Source organism: Brachyhypopomus gauderio, unplaced genomic scaffold, assembly GCF_052324685.1.
Source record: "Brachyhypopomus gauderio isolate BG-103 unplaced genomic scaffold, BGAUD_0.2 sc105, whole genome shotgun sequence".
Lineage (NCBI taxonomy): Eukaryota > Metazoa > Chordata > Actinopteri > Gymnotiformes > Hypopomidae > Brachyhypopomus > Brachyhypopomus gauderio.
In genome coordinates, this window is record NW_027506926.1 from 331,220 (window position 1) to 354,115 (window position 22,896).

At 40.3% G+C, this 22,896-nt stretch overlaps 2 protein-coding genes across 5 annotated transcripts; both read left to right on the forward strand.

Moving 5' to 3' along the window:
* Window positions 1-6,656: 6,656 nt before the first annotated feature.
* On the forward strand, window positions 6,657-11,652 carry LOC143497290 (uncharacterized). Of its 2 annotated transcripts, XM_076993183.1 has the most exons (4): window positions 6,657-6,905; window positions 8,076-8,135; window positions 9,266-10,945; window positions 11,539-11,652. In XM_076993183.1, exons 3-4 carry the CDS (start codon window positions 9,343-9,345, stop codon window positions 11,547-11,549), a joined length of 1,614 nt encoding a protein of 537 aa, XP_076849298.1. In that variant the 5' UTR covers window positions 6,657-6,905; window positions 8,076-8,135; window positions 9,266-9,342; the 3' UTR covers window positions 11,550-11,652. The 2 variants fall into 2 exon arrangements, with proteins under 2 accessions (XP_076849298.1, XP_076849297.1); XM_076993182.1 differs by lacking the exons at window positions 6,657-6,905; window positions 8,076-8,135 and having other exon boundaries at window positions 9,130-10,945.
* A 23-nt stretch (window positions 11,653-11,675) lies between these two features.
* LOC143497297 (uncharacterized) lies at window positions 11,676-19,337 on the forward strand. Of its 3 annotated transcripts, XM_076993192.1 has the most exons (12): window positions 11,676-11,831; window positions 13,105-13,138; window positions 13,355-13,433; window positions 13,812-13,846; window positions 13,955-13,990; window positions 14,135-14,227; window positions 14,427-14,540; window positions 14,756-14,848; window positions 16,217-16,266; window positions 17,215-17,326; window positions 17,481-17,509; window positions 18,666-18,798. In XM_076993192.1, exons 3-11 carry the CDS (start codon window positions 13,364-13,366, stop codon window positions 17,493-17,495), a joined length of 618 nt encoding a protein of 205 aa, XP_076849307.1. In that variant the 5' UTR covers window positions 11,676-11,831; window positions 13,105-13,138; window positions 13,355-13,363; the 3' UTR covers window positions 17,496-17,509; window positions 18,666-18,798. The 3 variants fall into 3 exon arrangements, 2 of the variants coding, with proteins under 2 accessions (XP_076849307.1, XP_076849306.1); XM_076993191.1 differs by lacking the exon at window positions 17,481-17,509 and having other exon boundaries at window positions 11,686-11,831; window positions 17,218-17,326; window positions 18,666-19,337; XR_013125791.1 differs by lacking the exons at window positions 11,676-11,831; window positions 13,105-13,138; window positions 13,355-13,433; ... (5 more) ...; window positions 17,481-17,509; window positions 18,666-18,798 and adding an exon at window positions 15,223-15,623 and having other exon boundaries at window positions 16,458-17,321.
* The last annotated feature ends 3,559 nt before the right edge of the window (window positions 19,338-22,896 follow it).

A 22,896-nucleotide genomic window follows, 5' to 3' on the forward strand; every position in this document is an offset into this window, starting at 1 on the left:
AAAGCACGGCGGAGCTCTTCAAACAAAACACCACGCAGACAAACACTTACCACGAGACATGACCACGAACGAAGGAGAAAGAAAAAGAGACTCGGCGGCTTCCGAAGGGTGGCTGGTCATTCTGTGACGGGCAGGGTGTGCGAACCAAAAGGAAGCGATCACGCCAAGTCTCAGGGAAAAAGGATGGTTTAATAGAAAGTGTGCAAACCTAAAACCCGTGCAATAGATCCAAATTAAGGATATAATGACCAGCGGTCAACTGGTACAAAGACAAGACATATATAGGCAAACAAACGACCCTCAGGTGAGACGGATCACGGGCTCCGCCCACCTGAGGGACGCACATGACGTCACCAAACAACAACAACAACAGCCGCTGTGGACAGAGGCGGCCGGTAGGGGGCCGCCTCACCGTGACACTAAAGAGGAGATAGGTCTCAAAATGTGCCATTTCCAAGGAAGGACCCAAGTATATTTTACTAGATCAGCAAAATTATTAAGTGACTAACTATGAACTATTAGCGTAGTTGAAAAGAGAACACTTCCATGATGTGGATCTGTATTTAATAAAGACGTGTTCTGGTTTGTATTCTGACAACACAGAGAATGTTGTATAATGAAGTTGAGTTATTAGCTGAGTTATAACTAACTTCTGTAACTATATAAATATATCCTTCATGAATCATTAGTTTTTTATACATTATAAAGCTTAAGTATGTATCCAAATGAAAAACGTTTTATAGCTTGTTAACTATTTGTTTCTTTTGTTATTGCAGGTGGAGTTTCCATCTGATGGCCCCTTTATTGGACAGTCAAAGTTCAACTGCAAAGCTAGTCAGGGTCACTGCAATCACTGCTGTAAACTCTTACACATCAGAATCAGAATCAGAATCTCTTTATTTCACCAGGTATGTTAAACATACTAGGAATTTGTCTTGGTGAGATCAACACATGTATGACATGTAACATGTGCACACTGTTGACAAACATAACTCTAAAAGGTACACTAAACAATAAATAGACTCTGGAATATAGTTAGTACTAAAGAGCGTAGACAAAAAGACATAAATAAGACCATATAAAATGTAAAATATAAAATCTGTACTGTACACATGTGAGTATGAATATGTGAGTATGAATATATTTGTATCCAGATGTTCCTGAGGTAGGTTTATGTTAAATCTGTACTGTACACATGTGAGTATGAATATGTGAGTATGAATATGTATCCAGATGTTCCTGAGGTAGGTTTATGTTAAATCTGTACTGTACACATGTGAGTATGAATATGTGAGTATGAATATGTATCCAGATGTTCCTGAGGTAGGTTTATGTTTAATAATGTTGTAGATGTTGCGGATGATGTTAACATTGTACAGCTGTGCAAAATAGCGTAGTGCAAGTGAGCGACATGTCCTGTTCAGTGCAGTTAAGTCCAGTTGGTTCCAAGTGATCAGTTTGCTCATGACCTTACAGAGAACCTTTCTGCTATTGGAAGCACATCTCAAATGGTCCAGCTACTTCAAGCACCAGCCAGACATTCAGTGGATAAAGTTGCAACAGAGTTTGGAGACCTGCCCTGTGGATCACTGTTGACTTACCAATCCCACAACCTCAGGGTTGCCACCTCTCACGCATTGAGCATGAGACACACACATTTGACCGTTTTCACACGCTCTCATGCCACACTTCCGATATCTCACGCCGAAAAAAAAATTCAGCTTATTTACCTCTGATCCACATATATGATTCAATGAGTTACTAGTTCGCTCTGATGCCAACCACCGGTGATCGACAGATCACGATTTGTGTCCATTTTACGTTCACCCCCCCCCCCCCCATCCCCGCTCAACAACTTAAGTTCGCCACCCCCCCAACAATTTTACACTCGCCACCTCCTCCAGGTTAAAATCTCACTCCAAGCGAACGTCAAAAGTTGGCAACCCTGCAACCTGCCCACCACTACAATCACTGACCCTCACCCACTGTTTCCTCTGCCACCACAGCCATGTAATTACACCACTGCTTTAAATGAAACTGAGAGTAACTACTACTGTGGCATGACTGTCACCCTCTCTGATGCACAGTTACTGGAGATGGAAACAAGGGACCAGAGCACAAACAAGACCTGGCACAGTGTCTGCTCCCAGCGTCTGATCTCATCTGTTTTCAAAAAGATTGTTTCTAGAATTGCAGACTCTGACTGCTTAGTGACAAATATGCAAAGACAGAAAATGCCTGTGCAGACCCTGGCAATGAAAAGGGGCCTAGAGGTGGAGCCCATTGCATCTTCAGAGTATGAACAAGTAACAGGTAATCACACATGACCTTGTGGCTTCATCATAAATCCTCATGCCCCCCATTTAGGTGCCTCACCTGATCGTAAGGTGGTTGACAATTCTGGGCTTCTTCAGGGGCTTCTGGAGATTTGTTGAGTGCAGTTACCTGTCTGCAGGCCCAGATGGCACTTTTGCTCTTAAATGCAACCATGACTACTATTACCAGGTAATGGGGCAGGTGGGCATCACTGGAATTAAGTGGTGTGATCTTTTTGTTCACTGTACCAAAGACAATCACCTGGAGCAGATCCACTCTGATGGCAAGATATCGGAGTCTATGAAAACTAAACTGGATATGTTCTTCTTTGAATATTTTCTGCCTGGCCTGTGCAGATGAGGAGACTATAAAGGAAGGAAGCACACATAAATTTGGCATTGTTCCTTAAGAAAACTACTGTTAATAGGTAAATGTTTCTGTAATATGACAGTTTTAAGAATTGATTTTAAAAAGTGAGAGAATGTCATGACCATAAAAATGTCAGAACCATAAAAAATGAACTGAGAATCATTTTTGAAAATTAGTATATTGTTTTTATTGGTTCACAATGAGCAAAAATGTGTTACATTAATTTCATTATTAACAAAAAAATGTACATCAATAAAAGTTGAGCTGAATAAATGTTTGAATGTTTGTTAGTCAGTGGAAGAATAATTTACCAGCAATTCAAAGTCCAGTATGGCTAATAAAAATAATACTGAATTTGTAAAATATACTTCATAGTTGTACTATGCATGTTAACATTTGATAATACACTTTGAATATGTTACCTCATAATAAAAAAAAAAGGTCCCTGAAAATTGGTAAGTAGAGCAAAAACACAGCTGGTTAACTGAACCACACAGGGAAAGGGGCAGAACTCCGTCAAATATCTGGCATTCTTTAATGTGTCTGATTGCTCAACATGGATCCTCAAGTGAGCAATTTCTTGCATGTATGTAATTTCTTCTTTACTAAACTGCCCACATGGCCCCAAGAATGTAGGAATTACAAGTTTCACACAAATGTTACTGAGGAGGTCTTTGATAAGAAACCCTTTATCTACAATTACTTCATCTCCTGGTTCAAGTAGGCTCAGAATGCCAGACTCTGTGGTAATTTCTTTATCTGAGATGGAGCATGTGTACTGGTTGCTTTTACACAGCTTTTAGTGTGTCATCATCTTTAAATCCAGTGTAAAACATGATCAGTTTAGGCTCACACTGGAAGCGTTGTAGATGAAACCGCTCACTCTTGAGGTTTTCTTCCTCCAGATGGTCAATCTCCCTCTTTGCTGCATCAAGTTGTTCTTCTACAAACAGAGTCTCCTCCAGATAGTCATGATCACCCAGTGCCTCTATGACCTGCTTAGAACTGTGTTGGAGGAGAGACACAAGAAAATGGGAATAAAAAAGAATTATTAGTAAGGTGATCTATTTTTAAATTTACACAAACTACCTTTGACTTAAAGTGATTTGATAATAATGTTATGGATTACCAGACCTTACTTCATGCACTGCACCAACTTGTTATGGGCTTAGAACATTATTTTATATTGTAATGAGTAATACATTCATTGATAAATTAATTCATCATTTGCAGCTCTGTACGTATCTGGTAACTCACATTTCTTTCTCATGCAGATTTGTAATGTGCAATTCTTCCTCATCAAAGTCACAAGTTGAACTAAAAAGTATCATCTTCCCATCACTAAATTACAGCCTGGCACACAACAATGACCAACACAGTGTCAATACAGTGTCAACACAGTTTGTGTAGTGTGGATACACTCCTTGAGGTATCATCTTCTCATCACTAAATTACAGCTGCCACACAACAACACAGCACATTTGGACTAAAATCACCAATTTATTGTCTAAAATTCCACCTTAAATGGTCCCACCACTGGCGTAGGGGAGGGGCACGCAAGACACGCACTGCGGGGGGGGGCCGAACACAGGTGGGCCCCGCCTAAAGCCTGGTTTATACTGTCGCGAGCGACCGTAGCGCGCGACCCTGCGCGAGCGGTGTAGGCGTTTATACTTTCGCGAACGTCGCTAGCGTCGCTGCACTGTTCTCCGAAACGATAGGTGGCAATAGGTGGCAGTGGAGAATAAAAAACCTCTGCAAAACCGGGGAAAGAACATTTTTACCTGACCAGAGACCGTATAACGCACCAGGCATCAAACATAAATATGACTTTGCAATGTTGTCCGAAACGATATGTGGTAGTATAAAGAAACACCGCTCAAAAAAAGGGGAATGAACATTTACCTGACGCATTTTGATGTTGCTTTGTGTTTCAGGTTTGAAAAGTGCTGGAATTTAGGCTAAAGTACATTAAAATGTTGAAATTACGTTAACAAATACGAGCCTCTTGTAATTCCAGGACGAAACATGAGAGAACGTGAAGACGTTAAGATTGAGCGTTTTGAAAATAAACAACCATTAAATAATGTGATAAAAAGCGAATTATTTCGAGTATATGTATTAATATTTAACTTAATTATGTTTATCGTGCTGGAAAATATTGAAATGGACCTTAAAAGTGCCGTACAAGTGCTTTAATTCCACCTTGTTTAGGTGTATGAACCCTGCAAACATGACTTTGTCGATCGCGCTGAAGCGCGGCGCGCGCGCGAAGTTACAAAATTTGAGAGGTGCACGACCTCGCGCCGCGACAGCGTACATCACTTTCAAGGTCCATTTCAATATTTCCCAGCACGTTAAACTTAGTTAAATATTTATACATATACTCGAAATGATTCGCTTTTTATCAAATTATTTAATGGTTGTTTATTTTTCAAAACGCTCAATCTTAACGTCTTCACGTTCTCTCATGTTTCGTCCTGGAATTACAAGAGGCTCGTATTTGTTAACGTATGGTTTCGGACAACACTGCAAAGCCATATTTACACTGCAGTGACGCTCGCGACGCTCGCGAAAGTATAAACGCCTACACCGCTCGCGCAGGGTCGCGCGCTACGGTCACTCGCGATATTTTAGCTCACGCACGGGCCTCCTCATTGCCTCCTTGCGGTGGGGCCCCAGAATTTTGCGCTACGCCTCTGGGTCCCACCATATTCCTGAAGCTGTGAATAAGAAAGCTAGAGTTGACTTCACCTCACCATTATCACATTAAATTCAAACTATAAGCAGGCATGTTTCGACATCAAGAGTTCTGGATGTATTTATCTCCATATTAACTCCATAACTCTCCCTATTAATTACAACTAACACAGTTGTTGTGTTTCCACTGTATTTAACAGCCCTGTTTCAAACTATACAGCTTGCTGTAGTTTTATTTTCTGCAATAAAATAAAGCCAAACGGCGCATGTCTTCCTCTCAGACATTTCAATACTCCGGTGGTGTCTCTCTCTCTCCGTACTGTAAGGTGTCGACTCGAGGAGAGCGCTGAGTGGGCGGGGCCAGGCGGAGCCTACCTGCATGGTTGCTGAGCAACGTGACGGTGTAAAGACTAAAGACGAGAGGGGGCGGGTGCGCTGCTCCGTGCTGTGTGACTTTTTTAAGCGAGTAGCGACAAATCTAGCGACTTTTTGTGGTGTTACTGGAGACTTTTGTAGACTCGGAGATGAACACACATGGTCTTCAGTTACTGTCCTCAGCGAGCAGCGGGTGCTGCCGTGAGCCCCGCCCACAACACTCACAATGCAGTCTGACAGTCAGAGCAGACCCACACCGCTCCACGTCCACGCTGCAAATGAACTGCGCATGCCCAAAGCCGCCGCTGATTGACCCCGCCCCGCATTTACAGAGCCGGATGTAAATATAAATGCGTCTTCAGTGTAATACAAAATAAATCACTGAATTTAACTCACACAGTCTCCGTCAGTCACTCTAACATATTTAGGGTATTTTAATCATTTTTTTTCTCTCCCACAACGTTATTATTTTACAGCTTCAAAAACAGGTATTATGCAAATTAGGCGATGACGCCATTTTGTGACTTTTAGGACAGCCAATAGCGTTTTTCCTTACTGAGAAGTTGGCAACTTTTACGTTTTCTTGTAAACTTAAAAAAACGTGTATTGTGTTTTTTAAATAACATTTAAAGAACATTTTGATCTCTAAACGGTAGCAGTCTTAAGGGTGAATTTATTGGATTTATATTTCCTGGTCGGAAAACGTAAGCGACACGTAGGAGGAGTTGGATTAGATGCAGCTCCGCCCCCTGGACCGTCCAAAAGAAACTATGGACGGTGGGAGGAGTTGGATCTAGATCTAGCTCCACCCCCTGGACTTTTGCTTCTGCAGATACGGATACTTGTTGGCAACGCTGCTCTTACAGACAGAGAAGAGACTTTGATGAATCCACGTACGCAGCAGCAGTCGGTGTGTGCGGGAGAGTTAAAAAGATTGAGTATTAATCTTTTTACACGAGTATTGCTCCAAATCAATATCAGCGTTGGTATCGATATTTGGATCGATCCGCCCACCTCTACCTACCATCACCATCGGACATTACAGACCACAGGTTTCCTTATTCTCAATATCAGCATCGGGCGTTTAGTGGAGTTGCGCCTATTGTCGTGTTGGTGTTTGGAAGTGTTGGACTACTGGTTGACCTGTAAGTACTTAACTTAGTAATACGTACCACTAACACCTTTTAACCACATCTTAACCACAGTATTTTGTTCGTTCCGTTACTCACGGTTGAATCTCGTGTCTTGACTAAGTTGGTGGAAAATTCAATGTGTTAAAGTGTTTTTATAATGGATGTTGTAGCGCTAACTAACCCAGCCAGATAACGTAGCTACTTAAATTTGATACTATACGAATATAATTATATTTGGTTCTTTTGTTTAGTAGCTCAGTGGTTCCTGTTACAAAGATAAAAGCTTATATGCTAGTTATATTGTATGGTTTTATTACAGTAGCTTTAATGTACGATTTATTTGATTTTATGCTGTTATAGTGTATGTGTTGTAATGTTACATACATTTGATTTAGTTTGGTTATTCATTGAAGTAATTTTACTTTTAGGTGAAATCATATAGATAGATATATATGTGTGTACTTTTCCTAAGCACAATAACATTTGGGAGAAGCTTTGACGCCCCCTCAGGAACTCCTTTAGAAAATGTTTACTGTGTATTGTCTCCCCAGCCCCACATTGAAATGTAATTTACGCCCTTGATTTCTAATTATTTTCCCATTGGTAATAGGTTTCTCTTTTGTAAATATCCTTCATACGATAGAAAATGATCTCTAAAGGAGTCTAGTCTTGTCACCCTGCAAGATCCTTTGTCTTTTTTTTTTGTCTTTTTTTTTTAAATCAGTATCTATATTTCAGAGCAAACAAAGTAAATGACACTAATAACATGTATTATTTGAAGCTTGCATGTTAATGTTGTCACCCTGGGTGCATGTAGTCTTGGTGAAGGTCGTCGTGATCTGTGGGATCAGCATTTGAGTTTTCAACCCATCTGTCATTTTCTCCAGTTGTTTGTACATTGTTATTTATCAGTGACAGACAATATGAGATCAAATATACATTTTACTAAAACGTTATGTTGGTGTTTATAGGAAGTTATGCTTCAAACACCTTTTACAGCATTAACAGATACGCTGTAAAAATGACATGGCATTTAATATGAAATGGCTCAGAGATCTATGTTGAGACACAGTTTGAATAAAGTAGATGTGTGAGATCTACACCACGTGTGCATGTACATGTTTTCTATTTTAATAAATGTGAAGTGTGGAATTTTAATTATTTCATTCCAATCATTTTCAGTCCAACAGAAATGTTGAAGAAGTTGTCTTAACAGTGAGAGATTTGAGATATTCTGAAGAGGTGAGTTATATTTTAAACCTGTGACTGATACATTTCTCAGTATAATCCAGATAATTAAGCAAGAGTTTAAAGCACACACACAGCCTACAGGTAGCCTGTATGCCCAATTGTACCTTTTGGATTTGAATACATAATGCAGCCTTTTTTGTTTTTGGGTCTTTGAACAGACTCCCAATCTCATTACACACACACAGGCTGGGTTATACATCCTTTAACACAGTATTAACACAGTATCTCCCTATCTCATTACACACACACAGGCTGGGTTATACATCTATTAACACAGTATATCCCAATCTCATTACACACACAGGCTGGGTTATACATCCTTTAACACAGTATTAACACAGTATCTCCCAATCTCATTATACCCACATAGACAGGGGTATAGACCCCTCTGAACAGGACAGTAACTCTGCTATGGAGTTATAATGCTGCCCAAACATTGTAAACAAACAGAACATATTCCACAAATATTCTATTTGCAAGCAAACATAACATGACTTTCAAATGAAAACCACAACTTACAAATACAAAATGTGATAGTTGTTCATTCATATGTGACTTTCAAGCAAATGCACAGCAACTTACTAATATATCACACTACACGTACAAATACGTACGTACAAAAAATGTCCTTTGTGGATCATGTGACTTATTGGACACTTTTAGCAGGAGCGCTTTCTAAAGAGGCACATTAAGTAATCGTGTGCACAGGTGAATTTTCTGTGATATGTTGGTGCTGCCCATAGATTAATTCTCTGATGCACAATAACTAAAAAGATCAAATCACACTGCTGGAACTCATAAGGAGCTTCAACAGACCAAAGCAGCTCTGCAGCACCATGAGAGAGAAAGGAAGGAAAAGAACAACATTGAAAATAAAGTTGATGAACCCTACAAAATAAAAGTCCCTATAGACTGGCACATAGAGTGACACTGAACCAGACAGAGAGAGACACGTATCACAACATAGACAAATGTTTTCATTTTAAGTAAGGAAGCCTAGCACTGTCTCCTGATGGTATTTAGCATGAATGTCTTTAGCATTATGCAGAGCCCAAATGGTTCTTTGTCATGATTGTTTCATCTTCATCTCACAATGAATTTGCAATGTCTTTTTCCTCTAGGAATCAATGCTGTAAACGTTACCTACATAAACACATTTATCTGTGAGGAGTATGTCAGACTGTTGAAATCAGTAAACATGGAAAAGGAGAAAAGCTACAACTGCTTAGATTGTGGAAAGACTTTTACTAAACACAGTCATCTCCAGCAACACCAGCACATTCACACAGGAGAGAAGCCATATCACTGCTCAGAGTGTGGGAAGAGTTTTACTAAACAGAGTCATCTCAACGAACACCAGCGCATTCACACAGGAGAGAAACCATATTACTGCTCAGAGTGTGGGAAGAGTTTTACTACACAGGGAAATCTCCAGCAACACCAGCGCATTCACACAGGAGAGAAGCCATATCACTGCTCAGAGTGTGGGAAGAGTTTTACTCAACAGAATAATCTCAAAACACACCAGCGCATTCACGCCGGAGAGAAGCCATATTACTGCTCAGAGTGTGGGAAGAGTTTTACTCAACAGAATAGTCTCAAAACACACCAGCGCATTCACACAGGAGAGAAGCCATATCACTGCTCAGAGTGTGGGAAGAGTTTTAATCGACAGAGTCATCTCAATGAACACCAGTGCATTCACACAGGAGAGAAGCCATATCATTGCTCAGAGTGTGGGAAGAGTTTTACTACACAGAGAAATCTCCAGCAACACCAGCGCATTCACACAGTAGAGAAGCCATATCACTGCTCAGAGTGTGGGAAGAGTTTTACTACACAGAGAAATCTCCAGCAACACCAGCGCATTCACACAGGAGAGAAGCCATATCACTGCTCAGAGTGTGGGAAGAGTTTTACTACACAGAGAAATCTCCAGCAACACCAGCGCCTTCACACAGGAGAGAAGCCATATCACTGCTCAGAGTGTGGGAAGAGTTTTACTCAACAGAGTAGTCTCAAAAAACACCAGCGCATTCACACAGGAGAGAAGCCACATCACTGCTCAGAGTGTGGGAGGAGTTTTACTCAACAGAATAATCTCAAAACACACCAGCGCATTCACGCAGGAGAGAAGCCATATCACTGCTCAGAGTGTGGGAAGAGTTTTACTCAACAGAGTCATCTCAAGGAACACCAGCGCATTCACACAGGAGAGAAGCCATATCACTGCTCAGAGTGTGGGAAGAGTTTTACAACACAGAGAAGTCTTCAACTGCACCAGAACATTCACACAGGAGAGAAGCCATATCACTGCTCAGAGTGTGGGAAGACTTTTATAACACAGGGAAGTCTTCAACTGCACAAGCGCATTCACACAGGAGAGAAGCCATATCACTGCTCAGAGTGTGGGAAGAGTTTTAATCGACAGAGTCATCTCAATGAACACCAGCGCATTCACACAGGAGAGAAGCCATATCACTGCTCAGAGTGTGGGAAGAGTTTTACTACACAGAGAAGTCTTCAACTGCACCAGCACATTCACACAGGAGAGAAGCCATATTACTGCTCAGAGTGTGGGAAGAGTTTTACTACACAGAGTAATTTCAAAAAACACCAGCGCATTCACACCGGAGAGAAGCCATATCACTGCTCAGAGTGTGGGAAGAGTTTTACTACACATAGAAGTCTTCAACTGCACCAGCACATTCACACAGGAGAGAAGCCATATCACTGCTCCGAGTGTAGGAAGAGTTTTACTCAGCGGAGTCATCTCCAGCAACATCAACACATTCACACAGGTAAACAGTAGTGGGAGACTCTGAGCACAGACGTTTGAACGTTTCCTCATCAGTCATGAATGATTTTAAGTTTTCTTATGTTTTCACTCTCCATGGCTAGGAGGCTAACTGGCATCAGTGTCCCTGCTTGGTTATGAATGTGATTAGTTTGTTAGTGTAAATGTGGATTGGCACATAAGATATAGTAGTTGGTAATTGAACATGAGAAACGTTACCGGATAACAATACAGAGGTGAATATATGAAAGACCACATATACAAATATGCTCCGTACCCCCCAAAAATGTTTTGGTACCTCTGGGGATTCTAGGGGTGCCACCAGGGGTACATGAGCCGTAACAGGTCCTATTTACCACTGTATTGATGTAGAGTCTTGTTAGCAGGTCGGGGCTGCATTGTACAGCCACAGACACTCGTCTGCTGGCCTTTGATGTACACTGTACTGCTACAGATTTGGAGCAGCGAACTGTACTGAACAGCCATTTTAACGTCCTGCTGCTCTGTCCTTGTAGCAGGTCTCTTAGTAGTTGGGGCTGTGGTAACCTTCTAGGGTACTGGTGCCTGTGCTGAGACTTCCTCTCTTGTGTTCTCTAGGTGGAAAATGAACAACCTCGGGAGCAGAGAATACACCAAATTCAAAATCAACAGTGGATCCACTCTTGCCAAATCGTGCTCCAAGATGTTAAAAACCCATCGAGGGTGTTCATTTCCTCTCTCGGCTGAGACAAGGACAAATTTTTAAAAAATTGTCTGCTCTGGAGAATGAACCCCTCCAAATTATCCTCCTCATTGAACTCGTGGGAGGGACAAATCGAGGAGGGTATCTCAAACGGTTCACCATCCTTAACCTGTTTAATCAAGTCCTCAGACAAGATACACATTGGAAGGTAACCGTAATCCTCTTCCTGATAATGCCTCACCTCGTAAGACTCCCTCACTGTCCTTTAATGGTGGATTATTCTGTGACGTGGCAGGTGTTGTGCAATCAGGAAGCAAACACAATTTGGTTTTTAACCAACAGGTTTTACTTTGAACATATGGGGTTGCACACAAATTGACAGTAGACACACGAACAGCACGAGCACAATGAGGCATGATAACGCTAACGGAACTAACTGGCTAACACACATATGACCAACTAATCATTAGACATAAAGACAACAGACTCGACCAGCAACCTGACATATAACAGAACACTAAAACTTAACAAACTACACACACAGACATCTACAGACACGAGAAGCCATGAACAAAACAGAAATATAGAAAGATTAACCAAATCTGACATCCAAAACACAACAGACTGCACAAGACCACAAACGGTCACCATAATTTTTACTTTCACAATAAGTTTCACTATAATATGCACCATCACCTTACAATAACCCACAAAGACTGAACACCAACGATTAAATACCAGAACTAAATTACAAATGAGACACAGCTGAAGGGGAAGTAACATGGGGCTTGACTGAACAGACTAAAAAGTGATACATGATTGACAGGGAGGCGGGGCTAGACATGACACCCTCCTTAAAATCTCTGCATCACCTCTATTCTGTGACCTACAGAAAGCATGGACTACACTTGCTTACAAAGTGAACATAGTGTTATTGTGTGTTTTGGATTCCTGTAAATATATTAGTCCGGAAATTTCAATGTGTTTCAATAATTTAATTTTTGAATTAAATTTTTTTAAAAGTTAATTTTTTTTTAAAGTTTTTAATATGTGACTAAAGCTGATGTGAAATGTGCATACCTCAGGGGTCACCAAATGGCGGTCCGGATCCAATCACATTCCCGATTAACTGGATACGGACCCAAATTCCAAAAATATTTTTTTATTTTTACGGGAGACTAAATTTTAAACCGGAGCATTTATTTCAGGGCTACTGGAAAAACATTCTGTGATGAGTGTTACGTTCGCCACCCCCCCCCCCCCCCCCCCTCCGTTCAACAACTTACGTTCGACACCGCCGACCCGGACCAAAATTGGACCGCGGAAAGATATAATTGATTACCCCTGGCATACATGTTTTAACTGGGACTCCATGGAAATCATGGTGGTGTTTTTGACTCTTCTGAAAGTCTGTAAATGCTCTATTGACAGATTAAAAGCAATACTACACAAACTGACCTTTTAGTGTTTTTTGTCTTTAGTTTGTTACACTCACAGAAATGATTCATGGCAGAGGTAAGTTTTATGCATTTACATCTATTTGATTTTATTTAAAAACTCATATATTTTATATTTATGCCTTAACATTAATTATTATCTACATAATCTAATCAATTCTAAAATGTCTTGAATGTAATTAGTTAATTTATACCTACACAGTTGAAATAATTACAGTTGTAAATCAAACAAGATTCTGTTATATAAAATGTATGTGACTGGTTTTCATTGAAGTTATGAGAAATGAAATGCGCTGCTCTCCCGTGGGTCTCCAGCAGGCAGGTTCATGTGGGTAGGAGTCGTCCATGCCACGGTAAGCAATCCGAGACATCCTGTTTTATTACTTTCAAATGTGTCCTAATCGTGCAGTTTATATCGCATCACATCAATGTAAATGTATTTGTATAGTTCTTGATTATTTTAAGTAGTTTTATGTCGGTCGTGTTGCTGGACAAGACAATACCAACACATGCTAACATCACAGCGAACAGGCTTGCTTTTTCATGACATCTTAGCTAGTTCGGTAATACAGTTTGATACTGGATTAAACTAACCTATTGCGGTTGGTTTTCATGCAGGTTAAAATTACTAGTTATATCAGTTGCAAAGCAAGCCGGAAAGCATTCTCTTTGTCCACAACATTTAGCATACTCATTTTGTAATAAATTAGGCGCTGTCTGCTTATTTAAAGGTGAACTTGAGAACTCGTGCTATGGAGGTGTTTTGGTAGGTGCAAACTCATTACATTTTGACAAAATTCTGTGGTGTGAATTCACAATATGGCATTTCTGTGATTCGTGCAAATCTGCAATATAAAAGTGTCTTTTTTTTTAGGGGGGAGGGGTGTCAATGTGCTTCACAAGCTTAGTCGTGAGTACAAATAACTTTGTTGGAGTGTTTTACAGATGGGGTGGTCCACTAGGGAAATGTCAGTGACTTTGTTAGCCTCAGCACCTGTGTTTGAGTCTCTGACACTAACAAGCATGAATCATATGTGTTTGTTTGTTTTCCCAGAATGAAGACATCAGTGTGAGGCGTGATTGTGTGCTGAGTTGTCTGAGCATCTACCTCAATGAAGACCTGGGAACACTGGTTAAAGAATACGGGGTATGTCAGCCTACTGTCTTTTGTGCCAGATGTAATTTCCATCCAGATGTGCCAGGTAACGTGCCGTTCATGAGAATGGGATAGACATGAGAACACATTGACCTTGACCACCAGTAGTTTATCATTAAGTCCAATGGGTTGTTTGTTTAGAATGAGAAATTCCCAAAAGTAAAGTGGTGGTAGTGCTGTCGGTTTGTAGGAAGTAAATCCACTTGGTCCAGAGGAACCTGAGGATAAAGTGGGCCGGGTTGGGGCACCCAAACCTAAACGCCTTTACTATGTAAAGGATGACAATTCTCACCAAAACAACAAGGTGAGGACACAGACACTTCATATTTCTTATGACCCAGCAGCATGATTTGGAAGTGTTAAGTAAGAAATGCCTTTCAAATAATGTCAAGTCATTTTGATTCTTGGTTCTGATCAGCTGGATTCTAATATTTGTGTGTGTGTGTGTGTGTGTGTGTGTGTGTGTGTGTGTGTGTGTGTGTGTGTGTGTGTGTGTGTGTGTGGTGGGGGGATCACTAGGATGCATGTTGTGGACTATCTGCTTATGAACTCCAGCGCCTTGAGAACATCACACAGAAGGAAGCCTTCTTGTCTTCTTTGAACATATGGCAAGTACGTGGACATGTTAACTGAAACTATAACCAATACACAGGGTTCGTACGGTCATGAAAAACCTGGAAAAGTTATGGAATTTGAAAATAGCAATTTCCAGGCCTGGATAAGTTTTGGAAAAACTAAAAATACTCAAATGTTTTGGAAAAGTCATGGAAATTTGCTTGACACAATAAATATATGTCGATAACCGGAAGAAAAAATAAACATATATAATATAGCCATGTTTTTTCTTTGTGCGGACCACTAACGTAACTTCACAGGTTAGTTCGCTACGTTAGCGTTGGACTCCAAGCGGAGCTGTAGATTGTACTTTGATGACGTGTAAATCAGCGTAATGCTGGTAAATGCCGATTCAACTATGACTGCTTCAGTTGGACAAATACAAGCTATGGCTTGAGAAAGACAAGGACACGGGGCATGCAAAATGTGCACTGTGTGGTTAACCAACTGGTTAACGTTGGGGTTAGAGACTGAAAAGTCCGACGCAAAGCAGTTTTCGTCATTAAGCGCGAACCTAGATTTAGACACGCCTTGATCGTAAACACAGAATAGAAAAAAACTAACAATGTTCTCGTGCGTACAGCGTGAGAAGGAGCGACCGCGTTGCCGAGATGGGCTGCGGTGGAGGCTGTGCTGCTTCAGCTTATCGTACACAACACTACACAACACAACACTCCACTACACTCCACAGTGCTGCCACTGCACCTCCACGCACCGCGCGAAATTAAGAAAAGTCGGTCGTAACTCCGTCCGTCGTTAACCAGACCCGTCGGTAAGCGGGAACTCACCGGCTTTTAGCCCGGATACGGCTTATAGCTACAACATTTTCCATTAAAAAAAACTTAGATGCGGCTTATATTGATATTGAAAATACGGTAAATGTTTATTTTTTCAATTAAACCATGTGTCTTTTCATTAATTGATGATATACTGTGGAATTTTAGCCTGGATTTTTTCTTATTTTTCGTGTCTACACATATGTTTAGAGAATGTACAGTCATTGAAACCCTGAATACAAGCCTGATTAGCAGTTGTCACACCGTCTCCCTCTCATACTTTGTCTTCATCTACTCTCCTCTCAGTCTCTTTTTCTCTCCATCCTGCTCTTTTCACTGTTGTCCCCTACTGTCTTCTCTGTATCTTTCTTTCTCTCATACTCACTCCTCTCCCACCAGTGTAACTTCACACAATTTTGCATGGGAATTTAAAAAGGTGACAAATTTGGTCTTAATGGGTTATTCTCAATTTTGTTCCTTCTACAATGTAATTTACAAATATGTCATTCCTGTCTTTCTTGTAGTATGTTTAGCATTGCTGTTCATGGAGAGAAACAATGGGATAATTAGTGTTTTTCTCTGTGAAAAGGCAGCTGAGGATCTGAGGCAGTCAGAAAAGCCAAAGCCAGATGTCAAGAGGTAAGTCATAAAGCAGTGTAGTTGGAAGCATGAATTATTTTTGCTCTTGGGGCTGAATATTGACTAGAAGGGGATGTTTCCAACAGTCGAGGAGTAAAGGTAGACATGGGAAGGTTAGGGAAAGGTTGGTTCTTTCTCTTCTTTATCGTCCTCCCTCCAACCTTCCTCTCACTCCTACTGTCCTCTCTTAGGCCAAGACAAGACAGCTCACTTCTTTACGGGTGCTGAAAAGTTGAATCATTTCAGCTTTTCAATGCTGCTCAGCACCTCCCTTGTTTATTACGTCACAAGGTAAAGTTTTGTGACCAATTTGAAAAAACTGGACAAAACACAATGTGAGTCAGCTTTAGACATAACGGGTATGATGCACACACTCTACCACTTCCTGACTGGAAGACTGCATCTTTATTTCCTCTACCATACTACTGTTTTAAGTGATTTATCAGGTGCCCAGGCTCAACTCAAACATGTGAGAACAACACTACTCCTTCATATGATAATTGTCAGATTATTTATTGTCACCTTGGCAGAAAAGTGCAAAATATTCAAGAGTAGTACTGCACACCTGATTAATCACTTAAACTTATAGTATACGCAGGAAATGAAGGTCTTCCTGTCAGGATGTAGTGGAGCCTGTGCATCAAGTCTATTATTCCAGTGATGAGAGTAAGAAGGAGAAAAAACCTTACCCCTACAAGAGCTTAGGAGAGAGAATAGGTGAGTAGAGAAGGAAGACTGTAGAAGAGAGGGAGAGGTGGTTGGAGAGGTTTGCCTCCTTTTCTTCAATCCGTTTTCCCTGCACCAATGAACAGTTTCTTATTTGGCTCTTACAGCAGCTACTAGCTACGTATTTACATCGCTGATCTGAATAAAATCAGTGGGAGGGTTCCTGGTTCTGTATTGTTAGATGTATTTTTAGTTGGTGTGTAGTTAACTGCATTTCTTTAGCAGGTCAAAGGCTTCATTAGGAAAAGAGCAGGCTCTGCAGTCTCCCCAGAAATCCCTCTGTCTTAAAGAAGCACAAAGCCTTACCCCCAGTGGTGGATCAACCCTTAAACACGTGAGAACAAGTCTACTATAAAGGATATTTGTCAGAGTTTTTAATTGTTGTTGTCATCTTGATTGAGAAGTCCACAATTTGAGAGAAGACTGTATATAATCTCATGTTAACAAAAACACACAATGCATCCTTATGACTTTTTCTTTTTTTCCAGGCTTTTAGGAGGTGATCAAAGGTCTTAAGGTCATTGTTACCTTGAACATGCATCCATCTCATTCTCATGAACGCATATATGCAGTGCTTTAAAGCAGTGGCGTGCACACATAGACATCAGGTGGTGCTAAAGCACCAGCAACTCTGCCCTTTATCAACGAAAGTGCCCTTTAGAAACTTCGGTTTTCATTTTACTGAGGTCGGTTTGAAATGATCTTTTGAAAACCTGAGCGACTAAAAACAATGCCCTGAAATGAGCCACCACCTTGCACACACCCGACCTCTCTCTTCCTTTAACACCAGATGCGCTGCAGCAGCAGTTCAGTTCAGCGAGTGGAAGGAAGCGTCTTCAGCACAGCACACACGGTCACAGATAGACTTCTCCCGTGCCCCACCAGCCAAGTCACATACACATCAAGTCAAATCGTACCGTTTGCCCTCTAAGACCAACGTGAAACCATTTTGTTGTGCAGTAAAATGTCTCATACAGCACCAAACTACTAAGCATTTTTAGCTGACTGGTCGTGAGGACGACCACATACAAATAATTAAGGTAGAGTTTGCAGATCTATGTGTTAAGCTGAACATTTTCTGTTGTATAGGTTTTGTTAGACAACATAAATTAACACATTCATTTGTGAAAGAAGAAACTGGAAGTTCCCCATTACCTGTGAAAAATGCCCATCTGCATTCATGTAATGACAACACTCAGTAGCCTATAACTCCTTCTTGTTCTTTTTGGTCTTTTTACTGTCTTAATTGTAGGCCTATATTGATTTACTAATTGCAAAATATATGCAACAAGGCCTGCAGACAGTGGAGGGTAAACAGAAGTTAACTGAAGGACTTAAAAATTACTGTATATAGTTAATATTGGATATGAATTTTATCAGTTGGCTGCGTGACTTTTCTCCGTTGAAAACTCACGTTTAGAGAATGTTACAAATAAAATGTCAAATTTCATTCAACATGTGCTTGTAATTTTTTTTATAATTAGGTGTACCACGTGCGCTAAACAGTGCCCTTCAACCCCCCCGAGTACTTGCCCCCCAAAATGTCTGTGCACACCACTGCTTTAAAGAAATATCTTCAAATTAACATTCAGTTGGCCTAAGGATGAGCTGCTTAGATTTTGGTGGTCCAGGTTAGGGTCACACAGCTCATCATCCTGTTCTTTCTGTTCCAGGACATTGAATCCAGAGAGGCTGAGGCAGATGTTGCCGAGCAGAGGGTCATGGTCCTGATGGTAATGGACGCTTTGCTGATGTTGGTGTTGTGCTGGAAGGTGTGGAAGTTCTCCATAACCTGCAGAGTGTCAGCCATACATGTGTGATGCTTTATGGGCTCATCTACACACTCAATTTGAGTTATCCAAAAAGCATGCGTACATTCGAGGTGTACCAGAAAATCCTGATGGACCTGGACTCAACCAAGCTTTCACCAAAAGTACAGGCACTGAATATCAAATTGCTCCAGTAATTTGACTGGCAGTAATGCACTTAAACAACCCCTACCTGATTTGTCTTTTTTCCTCAGTCAGAGAGGATCTTGTGTTTAAATGATCCCTTAGTTATTGAAGGGTATATCGGGGAAATACCCGTTTTGTTTTCTTTTAGTGTTGAAGCATTTAACGGGAGTGTTGTGAGAGTGTAGGTGGGTTCATGGATGGCCGGTTTCTGAAGTGTGTTAGCTGGCAGTGTTGTAGTGGCTCAGCTCAAACTGTATTTGTCATTGTTTCTGAATTCTGTATGATCTGGTTGTCTTTAAAAGATATTTAATCTACAGAAAAGATCCTGAAGATGTTGTAATTTCATGTATTTAATGTTTAATGTGAAGTTCTAATGCTAATAAAGCTTTTGAATCAACAAGATGGTCTGATTGTTCTTATGCATCATTAAGATTGTACTAAATGGAAAGACAGAATGTGATGGGAGATCACAGAGATGAAAGAAAACAAAACTGAGTCTCAGACATGAAGAATTTAAGGCATTTTCCCCACTGTTTCCAAATGTTTATCTGAAGTGACAAACCCAGATGTGTATCATTACTATGTTGCTGAAACAGTGTGTTTACACCAGAGAGGCAGTGAAAGCTTACTGCAATTTAGATGCTTATAATTACTTTCTCAGTGGAAAAGTTGATGCAGAGGGCATCAGAATTGTATATGGTGAAGTTGGAGCAACCTGCCAAACACGTCACTATTTCTAAAACATACTGCACATGTTTCTTAGTAAGGAGTGGGGGTTGTTTTGTTAAACTCTATATTTAATTATATATTTTCAATGGTTTGAACATTTATTCAGCTTATTAGAAACAAACGTTGATTAAAAAAGACTTCAGAATCGCCTTTATTGTCATTATAATTTACATTACAATGAAATTTGATTTTCATCCAAGGTGTTTGCCAGTACAGTAAATACACACACAACATAAAACATAAATCTATAAGTTGAGGTAGTGCCACATATACATGGTTCGTAGATTGCTTGCGTGATATTTTGAATACTGCACAAGCTATATTACAATGTATGTTACAAGTAATGCACATATTACAAATATTGCACATATTGCACGTGGGAATTATTTACATGGGTTATATTTCACATGGCTTGGGGATTTACATTTTTGCAGTTATTTAATGTATTTAGTGCAGTGATGGCTCTAGGGTAAAAGCTCTCATTAGGGGTGCTTGAGCAACCCTAACAAGGGTCCAGACCAGAGGTGGAAAGAGTACTGAAAAATTGTAATTGAGTAAAAGTATCATTACTTTGCCTAAAATCTACTCAGAGTAAAAGTAAAATTACCCATCTCAAAATTTACTCGAGTAAAAGTACAAAATTACTTCATTTAAAATGTAATTTGAGTAAAAGTTACTTAGTTATTTTCAGTTATTTAATGCATGGATGAATCATGAACCAAATTCAGCACAAGTTGTTTTAATCGATTTCAAAGTGTATTTAAGTGCACATCCACACTTGCAAAATGATCAGCTGAGCTCAGGAACATACTTCCTCACAGCACAAGGACAGTCACAACCTGTACCATAAAGTGCAAACAATTTTCAGTCCTATTATCCAACGGACAACACTATGATAAGTATAAAGAAATTTAAATTACAAATTATTCAAAAAACAAAATGCACACAAAATTAAGTGCCCACAAGATGCCACAAATCAAACTAAAATGCAACAGGATTCCACTACTCACAATAAAATGCCCACAGGATCCCACAATTTAAAAGTAAGTGCTCACAGGATCCAACTATTCAAAATACAGTGCCCACCGGATCCCACTATTCACAATAAAATGACCACAGGATCCCACATCTCAAAATAAAACAAAATGCGCACAGGATTCCACTATTTAAAATGCTCACAGGATCCAACTATTCAAAATACAGTGCCCACAGGATTCCACTTTTCACAATAAAATGTACACAGGATCCCACAGAACCTGAGAGATAGAAGATTTAAAGATAGAACAATCTCATCCTTTTGGAAAAAAAGTGCACCAGATTACGACCTGATTATGAGTCAATGGAAAGGACGTGCGCAAGGCAAGGCCATGCAATTGGCATTCAGTTCTGGGACTCTGGGAAGTTTAAATTTCTGCTGTTTGTAAGGATGTACGAATCATTGGGTTGATCCAGGCCAACGTGCCACTACATTAGTAAGGCACATTTTTGCATCACAGATTATTTGCACATTTATGGAATTTAAGAGCTTTTTATTCACATAAGCAAATTCCTCCTCAGATGGTGCCTTTGTAAATGTGCAGTCGATCGCTCCGATTACATTAGTGAAACCGGTTATTGCTGCAAATTGCGCTTTAATGTTTGCCTGGTCAACTGCTTCATATGGGAACTTTATATACCTAGCTGACATGCAGATGATCCCATCCAAAACAGCTGGCATGGTCCGGCTCAGAGATGACTGGGATATCCCCGGCCGGGCTGCCAGTTCTCTTTGAAACGAGCCAGTCGCCAGGAAGCCGAGCGTTGTCAGACCTGTAAAGGAACTGGCAATGCGCGACTCCTCGCGTTTCTCTCTCCAAAACTGGACCCAACTCAGCACAAGAGGACAGTTCTTGGAAATCTGAAACGGCTTATAAGCCAGTTATCATCATGGGCCAAAAAAATCATAATGGTCACGGAAAACACACTCTCGGCGAATTTGGCCATTATCAATATCTTCCAGTAATGCCAACGCTGCCATCTCCCAAGAACTCCAGCCCAACATTTAATGCATGTTTATATTGCCCAAATGTACTGTGAAGATGTGATGACAACGGAATAAAGGAGATTGGACTGCCCTCTCTCCTCAGAGTCCTTGTTCTAGACGAGACTCTCACACTTTTACTTATTTAATAAAACTCTCTTTTAACCACGTCTGAGTCCTCATCTATTTTCAGGAAATTTCCACGACACACACATTTACACAGTTTTTTAAAAATAAAAGTTATATACCGTTAAATTCAGCTCTCAACTTCTTTAGTTTATATTTTAAAAGTTCATTTCACTTTCTTTTTTAAGTAAAAAAATTAAAAAGTATTTAATTTTATTCATGAAAAATTGCTTTCTTGATCACCCCTTTACAAAAAAACAACATAACTTGTTGGTCACGGCCTGTGGTGGCCTCCGTCATTTTGATTTGTGAAAGGTGGCGACCCTACGGGCACATAACAGTGTGGGAATGGTTATTAAGGGAATGGGAAAGGTTTATGTAGCGTAAAACTGTGGGGTGGGTTTATAAAGCCTTAATATAGTGTATGAATACTTAAATAAATGTACCGTTTCTACTTAGCGGGTTTTCAGTTATCGGCCAGGGTGGTTGTGGAACGTCTCTCACGCGCTACACGGTGGATTACGTAGTGAGTCCGCGTGAGTACTGCCCAGTGACCTTGAGGTGGTTGCCGGGGTAACACCTTGGTTACTGTAAACAGAATGGACGCTAGAGGTGTGGCCTGATTTAGCGAGATAAGTTCGCTAGTTAGGTGAATCATATATGCGCTATAACGTATCTAACAATATCATTCACTCAAAAACAAACAAGGTCACCAATATTCATATGTACACATGTATATCTGTGTTAACTACACATTTTGATAGTAACTTGTCCATTTAGCTGTCGTTAAATTAGGTAACTAGTAGTTTCTTAGCGATCAGGATATCCAGCTTCATTACTGGAAAACTCACCAATCAAGCCGAACGATTTATTTTGTCATTTTTTCGCACTGACATTTTCGTGCCCTACGAAATATTTGAAATGTATCGTTAGTTGTTTTTACGGTGTAGCAATTGTTTGTAGTGAAAGTGTATTTTATCGTTTCTTTTCAGACTGCAAAGTTAGCTATGGCTGCAGTTGTGGCACACAGTCCCACTTCATATTTGGCGTTGGTACAAATAATCTGTACTGTTT

Bases quoted from the DNA above. Each gene is read 5' to 3' on its own strand.
- LOC143497290 (XM_076993182.1), top strand. From the start codon at position 9,238: ATGAATTTGCAATGTCTTTTTCCTCTAGGAATCAATGCTGTAAACGTT.
- LOC143497297 (XM_076993191.1), top strand. From the start codon at position 13,364: ATGAAATGCGCTGCTCTCCCGTGGGTCTCCAGCAGGCAGGTTCATGTG. The intron at 13,991-14,134 runs GTGAGTACAAAT...TTGTTTTCCCAG, and splicing joins TGTGCTTCACAAGCTTAGTC to AATGAAGACATCAGTGTGAG. The intron at 17,327-18,665 runs GTGAGAACAAGT...TTTCTGTTCCAG, and splicing joins GTGGATCAACCCTTAAACAC to GACATTGAATCCAGAGAGGC.